Below are 15018 nucleotides of genomic sequence, written 5' to 3'. Positions count from 1 at the left end.
CAAAGCTGAACCCAGCATGTGGCAGATTGTAATTTGTCCATATCTTTAATAATTATCTAGGTGTGCCTTTCCTCTTTGGGTTCTTATACAGTAATTCCTAATCCATTTGGGGGATAGATTCTTAAATACCGTGGTTGGTAAAATCAAGGACCTACGAAGGGTTAGAAGATTGGGGTTATTTAGGGAAAAAATGCAAAAAATGGCATCAGATGTCTAAATTTTAAATCACAGTAAATAAAAGTTCCAGAAAGCATCTGCTTCCAGAGTGAAGCATATTTGTCATTGATTAAACCGTATGTACCAGTCACTCTTCTAAATTACTGTCTATAAATTACTTTGTATTTTTTTCAGGAAGCATTAATAGTGTACACGACTTATTTATGCAGAATGTTCCCCCTTTTAAGACATTTTTGAACAGCCCTTTGTGATTTGAAACGATCTATTGCACTTGCCCTTTCTTATTTTATTTTCCCACCAGGATTAATCTCATTGGTATCATATTTTAGCTCAAGGTTAAGTCAGGTGCCTTGATTGTGAATCCATTGTCTATCATTGTCTTCCTGGGAGGGACAGTCACTTTGCCAGTGCAGTCTGCAGTCAGGTTAGTGGAGATCTGCTGTCCAGGTCTGGGCTGCTAGGAAAACAGACAAATCATGGCAAAGACCACTGTCAGCTCAGAGTGCCCCTGACGTGACAGCTTGTGTGGTGGCATGGGAGACATCGTCTCACAATATTAACTCCACATGCTGCTACAGCAAACGTGTTCGCTGCTGTTACTTAGAAGTTGTAGGACGAGTCTGCTTCCAGATGGCCTCTACTTCTTTTTTTATTTTTTAACCTGAGATAGGATTGACATGTAACTTTAGTTTCAGTTGTGAGTGATAATGATTCAATACATGTATACATTACGAAGTGTTCACTGTAATAAACCTAGTTAGACTGTGTCACCATATGTAGCTACAGTCTTTTTCTCTAGTGATGAGAACTTTTATGATACCCTCTCTTAGCAACTTCCAAAGGTATAGTATTAGTAACTGTAGTCACCATGCTCTAAATCACCTTCCCCAGGACTGACTGATTTTATAACTGAAAGTTTTAACCCCCTACACACATTTTGCCCATGCCCAGATTGCCTCTGGTTTTTACTTTGTTCTCTCAGCATCTGAGTCTCCCTTTTGTAATGTGTCACCTGTGCCTCCTAACGTAGCTGAAGTTGTCCTCAGGTAATTGCTGCACATACGTGGTGTATATGGTAGAGCGAGAGGGGTTTGGTTTCTCCATCCTAGAGAGTAGGGACTGTCTTTCATATCTTTCTCCCTTTGTCTTGTGCAAGGTGGCCACCTAGGTTCTCAGTGATTACTTGGGAATTCAACCAGATCCCTTTTCCCTTCAGATCCTATTATAAACTCCCCATGTTCAGAGTTCGGTTTGATCTTTCATTTAGCCTACCACCGCAGTGCTGTGAGTAGATGCGCAGGAGAGTGTAGTGAAGGTTGTAATACCCCAGTAATCAGTCATTAAAATCAGATCAGGGCAGGTGAACAGGTCTCATTTCCCTGGACAGGTGAAGAAACTGCAGTCTATCCTAAAACCAATGATGCTTCGGCGGCTGAAAGATGATGTGGAAAAGAACCTTGCTCCTAAACAGGAGACGATCATTGAAGTAGAGCTGACCAATATCCAGAAAAAATACTACCGTGCTATCCTGGAGAAGAACTTTTCCTTCCTGACCAAGGGGGCAAATCAGCACAATATGCCTAATCTGATCAACACCATGATGGAGCTGAGAAAGTGCTGTAACCATCCCTACCTGATCAATGGTGAGTCGGGGAAACAAGGAACAACTCAGCCTGGTGTGGGCGTCTGCCGAAAGCTGATAATAACCAACAGTCATATGTATTGAGTTCCATTAGATGCTAAGATGCTCACCTTTTTATGGAGTATGAAGCTGAGGCTCAGAGAGGTTGGTAGATCTGGGTAAGCCAACTAGTAGTGAATGCGTGGAGCTAAGTTCTGAACCTGCCTCTACCAACTCTGCCCTCAGAAGATGGTTGGCACTCATTAGCCCGCTGCCCTTGATTTTCTTGCAGTATGGCCCGCACTGTGCACTTTGGGACAGCGAAATTGCTTAGCCGAATAAATGACCATCATGTAATGAGATTAAAATTCTCCACAGATGAATTAACAGTTAACTCTACTGAGTAGAAGACATGTTGGTAGCTTTTTTTTTTTACGATAAAACTTTCTGATAAAATTTTAAATCAAAATATGGCTTGGATTTGCCTGTAGCTAGTTTTTGTGATGTCAAGAGGTACGCCTTTGTGTCAGCTCTCTGTGGAGGTTCTTGACTCGCATGGGTCAGGGTCAGCTTCGTATCTCAAGTTCTGTCTCTACCTGGTGTGATCTGCCAGGGGAATGTGTTCTCTGCAAAATGGCCCTGCTGCCGCTGCGGCCCCTCTGCTGCAGGCACAGACAGGTGTGTCCACACAGCACCGCCTCACTGGCCTGCTGGGCCAGGACCTAGCAGTTCATTTCCTTTTGTTTTAGGATCTGTAAAGCAGAGAGCAACTTTTACCCTAGTAGTTTGTTCAAGGAATAGTTTTGTTCCATTCCTTTTCAGGGGCAGAGGAGAAAATTCTGGAAGATTTCCGAAAAACCCACAGCCCTGATGCCCCTGACTTTCAGCTGCAGGCCATGATTCAAGCCGCAGGGAAGTTGGTGCTGATTGATAAACTGCTCCCTAAGCTGATTGCAGGTGGTCACAAAGTCCTCATCTTCTCCCAGATGGTGCGCTGCCTCGATATCCTGGAAGATTATCTCATCCAGAGAAGGTGAGAGCTTGTGTCAGAGCTGTTCTTCAGATGATGCAGGCAGTTCCCTTTTTTGATACCTTTTTGATTCATGCAAAAATTATGCTTTAGCAACAAAGGATTCAAACATGGAGAAAAGGAATCTCCTCTTAAAGATTGACTGAAATTCAGAGTTAAATCCTGTGACCCAGTATGCCCAGTTTTAACCGCCCAAAGTGAAAGTTGCAGCCTATGAGGTGGAGCCCTTGCTTTGCTTAAAAAAGAAGTTCTACATGTTTATTTATATTCTCTCTAGTTCTAAGAAGTGGAATTCAAAAGCTTTAGAGAAGGTTAAGAAAACAGTGTATTTCCTTTTTTATTTTTTGCTTAATATATGAGAGAGAGAGAGAACTATATATCCTGGAAATATATCCTGGAAAGCATCACTATATCAAGTTGCTAAAAGAGTATAAGCTGACAGCCCACAAAAAAAAGAATGTGGGGATACTTTATGTCCTTTCTCAGCAAACCTTCTAAAGTTTTATGATACACTAGCTATAGCATTCTGGTCTATTTTCTTGTTCATACTCCTATAATTTTTTAAACCCAAGTTCCATTACTCATGCAGGTGAACAGTTTATGGGGTTATGTTATATGGGTTGTTTGGATTCATGTGGGTTCTACTTTGGTCTTTCATACAGTGGACCTTCTGTTTCCAAGCACATCAATGATCTGAAGATGATATATTGATTTTTAAGAATTTATGCAACAAGAAAAGACTTAAGGTCATAGTAACTACTAGTTTACACATTGCTGAGTTTAAAGGAGGTCTTTGTTTTCATATAGTAGTTATAGCAAATCTCATTGTCTTAAATATTCTGATCCTTGAAAATTCTGTTTGCTATTATAACATGTAATTTGTAGAAAGAGTATTAAAGGAAATGACAGATTCAACTATGGGATACACTGACATTTAGTGTTACATAAATAATTCTCAAATCAAATTAGACAATAAAAAGAATTTCTCAGAGCCCTATAGTGAAGGTCTTTAGGTAGAGAATTCTTGAGACTTACATTATTTTTTTCTTTGAGGAATTTATAATGAGTAAATTGAAACTAGTTAAAGTAATTTCATATTTTGTAAATTCACTGTAGATTAGGGAACCCATTTCCAGAACACTTGCTTTTTAAAAAAAAAAAATTCAGTGTTTATTTTTGAGAGGGAGAGAGAGAGAGACAGAGCACAAGCAGGGGAGGAACACAGAAAGAGGGGGAGACAGAATCTGAAGCAGGTTCCAGGCTCTGAGCTGTCAGCACATGGGGCCCAAACCCAAGAACCGTGAGATCATGACCAAAGTCGGATGCTTAATCTGTTGAGCCACCCAGGAGCCCCAGAACACTTGCTTTTTATAAAAATATTATTTACTTTTCAAAATATATGCAACTAGTAGTTTGTAGTTTGATTTTTTTTAGAGAATCCTCCCCAAATGAGTAACAGTATAACTAATAGACTTTTGCTAAATACAAATGTTTCTATTTGGCCCCCTTTTATGCTATTTTTCCTGATCATTTATTGCTCATTTTGTTTTCAAGTCATTTAGGTATTACAATTTCTCTTGAACACATGGACTTATATAACACCACCACTGGCTCAAAGCTCCCACTCATACTCAGGGAGTTATCCTTTTTACTTTGCACATCCAAACATTTAGTTTTGTTGTCAATTTTATATATTCTACCTTGGAACTCACCTTTTACTTAATATATCATGAATCTTTTTTTTTTTTAACTCATTTTCCCACAACATAATTTTGGTGATATTCTTCCTCATAGGTTATTCCCAGCTTTTGAGCATTTTCAGGAACTCTGTAGCTGTCCCTTTATGGTCATTGTGAATGTTTCCAGTTATTACCTTAGGCTAAATTCTGATTTTATAAGCATTTGATACATATTTCCAAAACACCCTCTAGAAAGATATTTTTACTTTTATGCCTTTCAAGAGTGTATGAGAATGCTTTTTTCCCTTCCTTCTCTTATTAATACTGTTTTCGCTGCTTAATCTTAACTAATTCAATGAGTCAAAATTATCTCTTGTTTTAATTTGTATTTCTTCTTAATAATGAAAGTAAATATTTTCCAGTATATATTAGCTGTATATATTTTTGTGTGCTTGAGTGCTTATTCGTGTTCTTTCTCCATTATCTGTTGCTCTTTGTTTTTTTATTTATAAGAACTATTTGTTTACTTAAGAATATAGCACAGGGGCACCTAGGAGGCTCAGTTGTTTAAGCCTCCGAATTCAGTTCAGGTCATGATCTTACAGTGTATGAGTTTGAGTCCTGTGTTGGACTCTGTGCTGACAGGTCGGAACCTGGAACCTGCTTCGGATTCTGTTTCTCCTCCTCTCTCTCTGCCCTCCTCTCTCATGCTCTCTCTCTCTCTCAAAAAATAAACATAAAAAAAAAAAGAATATAGTACAAATACTTCCCCAGTGTTGTTTTTGACTTTTTGTTTATGGGTGTGAGTTTTTATTTATTTTATTTTTAGAAGTTTTAAGTTTTGAAATAGTCAAAACTTGCAATCTTAAAGCAGGGTTCTTCTGGCCTTAATAGCATTGTTACTTTTCTCTTTTTAATTTAGCTTTTATTTCCAGCAAAGATATATATGCACGTAATTTAAAGAACTGAATTATTGTTCTGTTAGACTTTTGAAAAAGTACCTTTCTTGAGAGAATCCTTCCCTCCTAGGCCTGGCTTTTCCAGCCCCAGAAACAGAGTATAAATGACTTTAAATTCTTGATGCTCTTTCTTTTGATATTTTAGCCATACCTAAATAGTGCTAGTGGTTATAATTTCTTGATGATGTGTAGTTTTAGGTGTTACCTGCTCCCACCATGGAAGATGAGCATTTATCTTCTCTCATTGCCCCTCGTAACCACCACGTGACTTAACGCAAATGCTAAGTGACAGCTTAGCCCCATAGAATGCTATTTATATTTTTTTCTCGCGTAATTTTTATTTTTCATGGAGCTAAAAATTCTATTTTATTGCCTGTTTTTCGATTTCCTTATTATAATTTCAGCTCCGAAAGGGACTAAATCTCCTCTTGTTGCGTTCAAGCCTGTCAGCTTCATGGGCTCAGAGCCTCCTCTGGTGGGACCGCCCGTCCTGCCTACTCTGGCCAAGTGCTCTTCCCGCCTGGTACACGTCGCCACCTGGGCTCTCCCTTCCTTCATCACACTGACAAGTTCCTTCCCTTCCCTCTGGAATGAAACTTCCTTGGTGGATCCTGTGTACGGCTTCCGGGAGCTTCTGAGGAAGGGTGAATGATAAGTGCATGCGGAGACTGCCTGGAATGTTTGCAGTCTGCTCTTCTTGAGTAGCAGTTTGGCTGGTTTTAGGATTCAAGGTTAGAAATCATTTCCCCACAGAATTTTAAGGGTTCAGCCCACTGTCTTCTAGCTTCCACGGTTGCTGCTGAGAAGTTCAAAGCCCTTGTGCTCCCTGGTCTGTGTATGTGACATGTTTTTCTATTCAGAAGCTTTGATTTATCCTCTTTGTCCCAGAGCTGTGGAATTGCACAGTGAGCTGTCCTTTGTATGGGATCCGTTGACGTGGATACCAAACAGGTCTTTCTCATCTGAAATCTGTGTTCCTTCAGTTCTGGCGAATTTGTATTTTATCTTCTGTTTTAAAAAAAATTGTTTTGTTTTTTGTATTTTGTCCATTTTGTGGCTGTTATTTGCTGGAGGTTGGTGTGTTAGGAATTTCTGCCTCCGCACCAGAAGCAGAGCCTCTGTATTTCAGATCAGAAGCTTTCCTCCTTTGTCTGGTCTTAGCTGTCAGATGGTGGGCTGGTTAGAAGCTCTGGGTATGTGGGCCAGGCTTGTTGATTCTGGGTTTTACTCTCCATATGTGAACACTATCCGCCTAGCTGGATCATCTCATTGGGGAACCACCAGTGTCTGTATTTTGGGGATGTTTGTCTTCCCGTCTTCTGCCTAAAGGGTGGGAGCTTGATTTTAATGAGAGCCAATTGTGAGGAAGGGGTGGCGAGAAGTAGGGAGTTCTCATTCTCAGTCTCTCACTCTTCCCTTTTTTCAGTATAGTACCTCTAACTGTGCTTGATGTCTCCTGGGGGAGAGAGGGCTTTACCTTCTTCAAGGCTAGGGTGGGTGATCTGTAGGCTGATACTTTCACAAACATTCAGTCAGTTCCTCTGTTTTAGACTCTTTGCATCTCCATTTTCAAGGTTACCTTATGTCACCAATGCCTGATCCCTTTGGACATTTGGCAGTATTGAATTACTTCTCACCTGAGAATCTTTCCCTGGATTTCTTTGATTTTTTTTTCTTTTTCTTTTCTTTTCTTTCTTTCTTTTTTTTTTTTCTTTACATTTCAGTCTTTAGTCTTTCTGTAATTTTGGTAAATGGCATATAATGAGGGTCTGATTTATTTCCAAGTGTGTCTCATTTTTTTAATTCAATAGTTCCTGTTTTCCTCCATTCATATAAAACACCGTCCATAAAATATACTAGGATACTATCTATGCTGGGTGTGTGTCTAACCTTTGTATTCTTTTGATCAGTATTTCTATTCCTTGGCACGTGTATTATTGCAGATAAATTTCAGAATTATTCTTTTTTAATCTGTCTCTAAATGCAGGAAAAAATGTACATATGTGGATATACACATATGTATATTTGTGTTTATATATACATATATCCGTTGGTTGGGATTTTGATCGGCTTTTACACATTTAGTAGGACATGATTGATGTCTTTGTAAAACTGAAGAATCTGTTCACTGCACATATTCAGGTATCTCATATGCACTGTTGGTTCACTAAATATTTATGATGTGCCTGTCTTGTGTTAGAACCTCTGGAGGTGTTATGGACATAGTGAACAAACCACCATGGCGCCTAGAGTCATGTTTCCAAGTTCTGCATATTTCTTACTCTCAGCCGAATCCCAAGTATTCTGTATGTGTATGGCTATTGTGAATGGGATTTTATTTTTTTAATTCTTTATGTTTTCCAGCTGGTTATTGCTGAGAGATGAGAAAGTTTTTCATTTCCCTTCAGGCCTTCTGAGGTCAGCATTTCCTGTTGTGCCAAAACGTGTCACTGCCCCTCCCCCCCAAGAAAAACAAAGCACACAGGTTTTCTAGACTGCCACCTGCTTCTTGTTGAAATTTGACAGTGACTGAGAATTATAGTTTGATGAGCCACATAAGCTGCTAGGGACTTTGTTCAAAATATAGTTGATGCAGAGGGTTAATTGCTGCACTGATGTTTTTTGTGGAAAATTTTTTGATGTCTGATTTCTTCATTCAAACTTACTAGCCCTCAAGATGTTCTTTGTTCTTGAGCCTCTTTGCCTCTCCAGCTGTCAGTTTGGTTTTGTTCCCGTTTAATTTCATGCCATATTCTCATGCAGGGGTGAGGGCATAGCCAAGGGATCTGGCTCAGGAGTGAGGGGAGTGGGGAACGGTTTAAAAGAACTCAATGGGATGGATTTTTAGTTTTGTGTTCTTTGAGAGCACTTCCTCGAAACTGAACAAGTAATGGAGATGAGAATTCCAGCCATTCTGCACAGTTTCTAAAACTGTTGTTATATTATAGCTGACAAAACAGTATAATTTTATGGGAATTTTTTCCCTGGGTGACTGTTGTTGAGCTATAGCATCACTATTTATTGATTTCTCCTCCTGTTTAAAGCTGTGCTAATTCCCTGCCCCCCTCGATCCATGGGCTTCTAGCCAATCTCTGATGGTTAGAGGTATCTTGTCAAAGAATGTGAATCCTTTGCTTGCAGCATTAATCGTTCACATGTGTGACAGGGGAGAGGCAGGGGTGACAACTGTCGTTTAACTGGATCTCAGCCTTCTCCCCTGGCTCTGAATCCTGTGCTGCTTCCATCATGTCACCCACATGCCCAAATTTCTGAATACTCAGTGCAGATTCTCAGTGCACTGGTTTATCAAAACCACATTGGTACCTATAGTGTCTTCTTCTAGCTTCCGCTAGAGTTACTACCTTCCTGAATTTACCAGTGTCTCTTATTTATCTTTAATTTTTTTGTTTAATTTTTTTTAAGTTTATTTATTTTTGAGAGAGACACCATGTGAGTCAGGGAGGGGCAGAGAGAGAGGGAGAGGGAGAGAGAGAATTCTAAGCAGACTCTGCACCATCAGCAGAGCCCCATGTGGGGCTCAAACCCATGAAACCAAGAGACCATGCCTCAGCTGAAACTGAGTCAGATGCTTAACCGACTGAGATACCCAGGTGTCCCTTTAAAGTTTTTAAAAAATTCTTTTATTTATTTTTGCCTCTTACAAGTTTTTAGGGCAGTCTTTCCATCCCTCCTCATTGAAATGTAGGGTACAATATGAAGGCCATACAGCAAACTAGTTAAGAATATGGACTTTGAGTGAGGGGTGCCTGGGTGGCTCAGTCGGTTAAGCATCCAACTTCGGCTCGGGTCATGATCTCATGGTTTGTAAGTTCGAGCCCCACATCAGGCTCTGTGCTGACAGCTCAGAGCCTGCTTTGGATTTTGTGTCTCCTTCTCTGTCTGCCTCTCCCCTGCTCTATCTCTTTCTCTCTTAAAAAATAAATAACAAACATTAAAAAAATGTTTTAAAGAATGTGGACTTTGAGTCAAATGGATCTCATTTCAAGCCACTCACCTGTTTAGTGACTGAGGAAGTTAGTTTGCTTGTGTGGGGTTTTATTGTTTTTGTTTTGGAAGTTTCCTAGAGTCTAAAATGGGGATGATCATAAAAACACCCCATAGAATGATAGTGAGGTGTAAAAGTGATGGTGCATATCAAGTGTGTATCACAGTACCTGGGTGGCTGGCACGTAGCTTGACACTTAAGATCTTGGTGCTGATACTACCACTGTGGCTTCTCTCAGTGAAAATGACCATTATATCGAGCTGCCTTGTGGTTTTATAGAATTCAGGCATGCAGCCTTCACTTTTATCTTAATGACACAGCTCTTCCTAGTTTGCCTTTAAAGAAGTCTCACCTCCTGTTTTATTTGCTTCTGTAGTTAAGTCTATGACATTAAAAAGGAAGAAAAAGGAAAAACCCACTCCTGTAATTCCAGGGGTTGCTGCACTGTGGCTTTGTGAAAAGAAGACCCTGTTTTCGGACTTGGTTCTTTGCTTTATATGTGTCCTGAGTTGGTCAGGTTTCTCTACATATTATTTCCTTGGATGGTTTCTTTACATGGATTTTCCTTTTCCTCAAGGAAGTCGAGATTATATAGCAAAACTCCATTTTCTAGAACTATCTACACAGAGACCCTGAAGTGTCTATCTATCCTTACTCTCTTACCACTTATTTATCTGAGATTTTAGAGATCCGATTTCCCAAATTTGGGGCTACTGCTAAGGTTTCTTTCAGGATTCGTGTTCTTGGCTGTTGTTGGGTCTAAGGTGACTTGGTCTTTCCCTTATGAGGTTTTATAAACTATTTCCTGCTCAGGGTAAATCAGAAAAGAGTAAGTGCTCAGCAGCTGTCCATTGCTGCTGTATTTTAATTCTGTATTAATCACATGATTCCATCATAAAGATCCCTTCTGTGTATGATAATTGGATGGACAGATAGTAATGCGCTCCCATAGCAGTTTCATTTTTATTCTCCTTCCTTTTACCCTCTCCCCCACCGTGCTTTTCGCCCTTGTTTCCACACAGGTATGTGCCTTCTTAATGATAGTTAGCTTTTTATTTTCCTCTAAAAAGTCCTCAGTGTTCGTCCCCCAACCCCCAGCACAGCTCAGAAACCTTCCCTGGAGTTTATCTGTGTGGCTGTGTACTGCCTGGGAGAGCTGAGAGACTGGAAATGACCAGCCCAGACGCACAAGGACTGCCTGTCAGTACAGTCTGCTTCCCATTTTCACCTTACCCTGAAACAGCTCCACACTGATTTGAACTCTGATTCCTTAAGAGCACTACTTAAAGTAGATGTTTGAGGCTTTTATTTGCTTTTCCTGGTTTTAGGATTAGATTCAGTGCAAGTAAAAACTGGGAAATACTGGAGAGTAAGTTGCTCATGCTGTGGGGATTGATATTTTATGTTTACAATTCTTCTAGTCCCTTAGTTTGTGGCTGATACTTTTGGTTTGGTTTGGTTTTTGTTTTCGTGTTTTGGTGGGGGGTACATTTTGCAGTGCAGTTTTGGGTGTCTGCCCTGCTACATCTGTGGGCCGGGGGTGGGGTGGGACTTCTTGTGGACTGCTCTAGTTTGGTGCCAATGTAGAAGCGAGGGATTTAAGGCCATGGGTCAACAGCTTCCTGCGTTGTTTGCTGCTCTCCGTTGAAGTCATGATTAACACCTGGGCTTTCGTTCGTTTGGGTCCCCTCAGATACACCTATGAGCGAATTGATGGGCGAGTACGGGGAAACCTGCGCCAGGCAGCCATCGACCGGTTCTGTAAGCCAGACTCAGACCGCTTTGTCTTTCTTCTGTGCACCAGAGCGGGAGGCCTGGGGATCAATCTCACGGCTGCTGATACCTGCATCATATTTGATTCAGACTGGAACCCACAAAATGACTTGCAGGTAACCATTAGGCTGATTGCTGTTTGCCTTAGCTGCCCCTGCATCTAAGAACATCACAGTAGGGCCTGGCCTGCTAGAGAGTGTCTGCCATGCTCCACGCTAGGGTATCAGCTGGACGGCAGGCTTTCAGGGCCTCGGGCAGGGGGTGAAACTGAATGAAAAGTAAATGTCACCCTTTCCCACTAATCAGAGAGTGGTTCTTTCTTTTTGCTTTAAGCCAAATAGTTTTTCACAGCGGTAGCCTCCAGATAAAGAATAGAACTATTTATTATCAGATGAAAAGAGAAATATTAAGCTTGACTAATCCTCTGATTTTTGACATGTAGATTGATTCAGGCATTTTCATTGGTTGGTTTGTTAGACGGTCTTATGTCCTAGATGGTAAAGGAGACACCTAACCCGGAGTTCCATTGTGTGGCCAGGGGTGACAGACACCCTCCCTAGGTCACTTGCTGTCTACAATTGTATGTTAGATATTCTGTGTGCCCAGTTGAGTGAATTCGCAGACATATTTTTTAGTTTTAACCAGACTAGATAATTGGTGGCTTTAAAAGATTCTTGTAAAGACTGGAGTTAATACTGTTTTTTAGAAAAGCATAAACAAACAGGAAAAAGCCAGAACTAACGGTTCTCTGGATCAGAGTTCTTCGTCCACTCTGATTCAAAGTAGATACAGTAGCATTCTGGCCAGATTGGACAGTATGTCCGCTAAAAAGATTCTAACTTTTCAAGAATACCATTTCTAGATTTGCCTCCATTTTCATTAATGATGAACTCCACCCTAAGTATATATTGAATGCTGGGATATTTGCCAATGCCAATATGGGGAGTGGGGAGGGTGGTGGGTGGCTCAGAACCTTTTTCATGGTTCAGGTGATTGACAAAAGAAGGTTGCAGGCCGCTGTGCCACAAAACGGGAGGTGCGTTAGGGGACGCTGCAAGAGGGCGCACGCGGGGAAAGCAGCTCAGATGGGGGGCATTTTGGTTGCTTCCAGACCCACCACTTCACAGTCATTTGGCTTTGCCTTTCTCATTTAATAAGTTTCCAAATAAAACTTGGTTTGAAGAAAGCAGTCTACTAGATGGCACTTTAAATTATTAAATTGGTAACAATTGGCTAAAGCCCAGGAGCCAAAACTCATTTGTAAACCAAATTGTGTGGCACTATTTCAGCACCCAACTTCAAAGAAAATCAGTGGACATGACTAGTTCCCCATCAGGCCTTTCTACTGGTGAAGGGATATTTGGGTCAAAGGTGAATGGCTAGAAATAATGAATAACTAATTTTTAAAGGAATACTATACTCAATGCTAAATAAAAATAAGCAAAAATTAGAATTTGATTCGATAACTAGCAAGAACTTAATTTTAGGTAGTGATATAGGTGAGGCAGAACTGTTGCCCATTGGCTAGCCAGTCTTAAATAGTTTTATTGGAATACAGCCACACCCATCTGTATACTTATTATCTCTGCTGTCACGTTACAGTGACAGACTATTAGAGCCTATAGCCCATAATATCTAAAATATTCACAATTATGGAAGTTTGCTGACCCTGATACGTATGATCTCTGAAGTCCAGTTCTGTGCTCCTTTGCGATGCTCATCTGCCTATGAGGCTTGGTATCTGGCCAGTTTGAGGCCCTGGGCATGCCTGGAGGAATGTCCAGGACGGAAATTAGAAACATAGGGCTGGCATTGGAGGAAGGTCATGGTCAAGGCAGAGATTTGGGATCTAGGTGGAATCCTAGATCTTAACCAATTGCAAATAGGCGCCAAGCCTGGTAGAGAAGGTGAAATCCTCTGAGATGACTGATTTATATGTGTAGTGGCCAAAGGGGAGTACATGAGGCTGTCCAGAATTAGGGTCTGGGGAAAAGGGAGAAGCTTTGGAAAAGCTGTTTTTAATGTCTACTGCTGGGGAACTGGCAAGAAAGAGATGAGCAAAGGAGTAGCAGTGAAGTCACAGAAATTGGACTGCGTGAGATTTTGAGTATGTGGAGTCAGTTTCTGAACTTCCTCTAATGATCCGCCTCAGTAAAGGAAGGTGGTAAAGACTACCAGCACTGTGGGCCATCCAGGGAGGGGACAGGAGCCAGGAATGTAGCAGAAGGGAAATTGAGTGAGGGCATCAGTGACAGTGGCAGCCGCAGGTTGGAATTCCTCAACCCGTGGTCTCCAGATTGGCCACCACACCTTCTACATATATTGCTCTCCGCTCTGTTGTCATTGTTATTTTCACATAAAAGTTTTGTAACTTAAAGGGACTGGTCCTTTATTTATGAAATGTCAGTCGGATGGAGTAGAAATGGAAGGATCAGGAAGAGTAATGTTAGGGTAGGGAAGTGGGATTGGGGGGCTGTGAAGATGAGACAGAAAGGGAGGTCTAGTTCTGAGTCACCCACCGAGATGGAGGTGGTGTGCTTGCTTGGTGCAGGAAGGAGCACGGGGCCTGGAGGCTGCCCACAGAGCAGTGAACACTCACCTTACACACTCTCCCTGCCATGTGCCCTTGTAGCACGGGCCGTATGTATGATGTCAGGGAGAGAGTCTGGATATTGGGACCCTGAGACCATCTCAGGACTACAGGTGAATGCAGCTGTGAACATCAGTGAATTGTGTTCCTAAGCCTAACGGTAGAAAAGTTAACCAGACTGCTCCCCAGTACTGTCCTTGCTAGTTACGTCATGTTGACTTACACACAACCATTCACACATGTGTATGTAATCTAATATTTTTCGTTAAATGCATGAAAGCTTCCAGTCATCTGTAGTTCTTTACGGTTATTGAAAAACCACAATTCCTGCTCTTATAGATAATGATTGTATTTCTTTTGGAAGATGGCCTTGGCATAGAACATTTATCTATGTGTAGATTGAGATGTGTTCTGCCTGATATAAATGTCAGGGCCACAGATGAGAGAATCTCATTATGAATAGGATCTCACACTCTACCCTAATGGGATTTCAGCATAGCTCCAGAGGTCCAAGTTCAGATGATAGAAAGCGTGAGTGTTCACTCTGGTCTCAAACAGGAAAGATCTGGTGCAATCCATGGTTATCCCCAGGCAGGCCAGCATGGGGAAGCAGTGCCCAGTGCGGGAACACCGTTTCTTGACTGATCCAAGGCAGACCCTCTCAGCGCTGGAAGTGAAGCCAACCTGAGGAGGGAAGGCTGGGCTCAGCTAAGTAGGCCTGAGTCCCTGAGAAGGATCTGCAGACAACCAGCTTCCATGGCTAGAGAACGTAGCTCCTTTCTCTGAGGAGTCAGCTAAAAGTCAGAGAGCAATGTTACCTTTTATGGTGCAGCTTTTTTATTATCAACCTTCATTCATTCAGCCTTCTCTTTTGACCATGTTCCTGGGGGTTTCTGTGCTGTGGAGATGGAATTAGGCTTAGGAATTGCTAGAGATGTGGTTTTTTTGTTTTTTTTTGTTTTTCTTAATCTAGATCTTCATAAAACAAATGACACCAAGTGTCACATGCTATTTCCTTTGGTCTTGTTAGAGCCTGGGGAGCCCAGTAAGTTCTGTCTCCCATGCCTAGAGCTGAACCAATGAGGAAATAGACACAGTAATAATGGAGGATGAAAAGATGAGCTTAATAGACTGTGAAGGTGGATTAGATGATACAGCTTTACCTGTAGCCAGAATGAGGCTC

At 41.3% G+C, this 15018-nt stretch overlaps 1 protein-coding gene across 3 annotated transcripts in view; it reads left to right on the top strand.

The window, feature by feature from the left end:
* Nucleotides 1-15018, top strand: part of CHD6 (chromodomain helicase DNA binding protein 6) — a 200756-nt gene that overhangs the window by 116693 nt on the left and 69045 nt on the right. For all 3 annotated transcript variants that reach the window (XM_039227071.1, XM_039227070.1, XM_039227072.1), the window contains 3 exons: nt 1565-1820; nt 2621-2831; nt 11166-11361. In XM_039227071.1, coding sequence (XP_039083002.1) covers nt 1565-1820; nt 2621-2831; nt 11166-11361 — 663 coding nt within the window. The remainder of the gene's footprint in view (nt 1-1564; nt 1821-2620; nt 2832-11165; nt 11362-15018) is intronic.

Source organism: Hyaena hyaena, unplaced genomic scaffold, assembly GCF_003009895.1.
Source record: "Hyaena hyaena isolate Hyena2069 unplaced genomic scaffold, ASM300989v1 scaffold_25, whole genome shotgun sequence".
Lineage (NCBI taxonomy): Eukaryota > Metazoa > Chordata > Mammalia > Carnivora > Hyaenidae > Hyaena > Hyaena hyaena.
The sequence above is the reverse complement of the archived record's forward strand: the minus strand, read 5'-3'. Positions and strand labels throughout refer to the sequence as shown.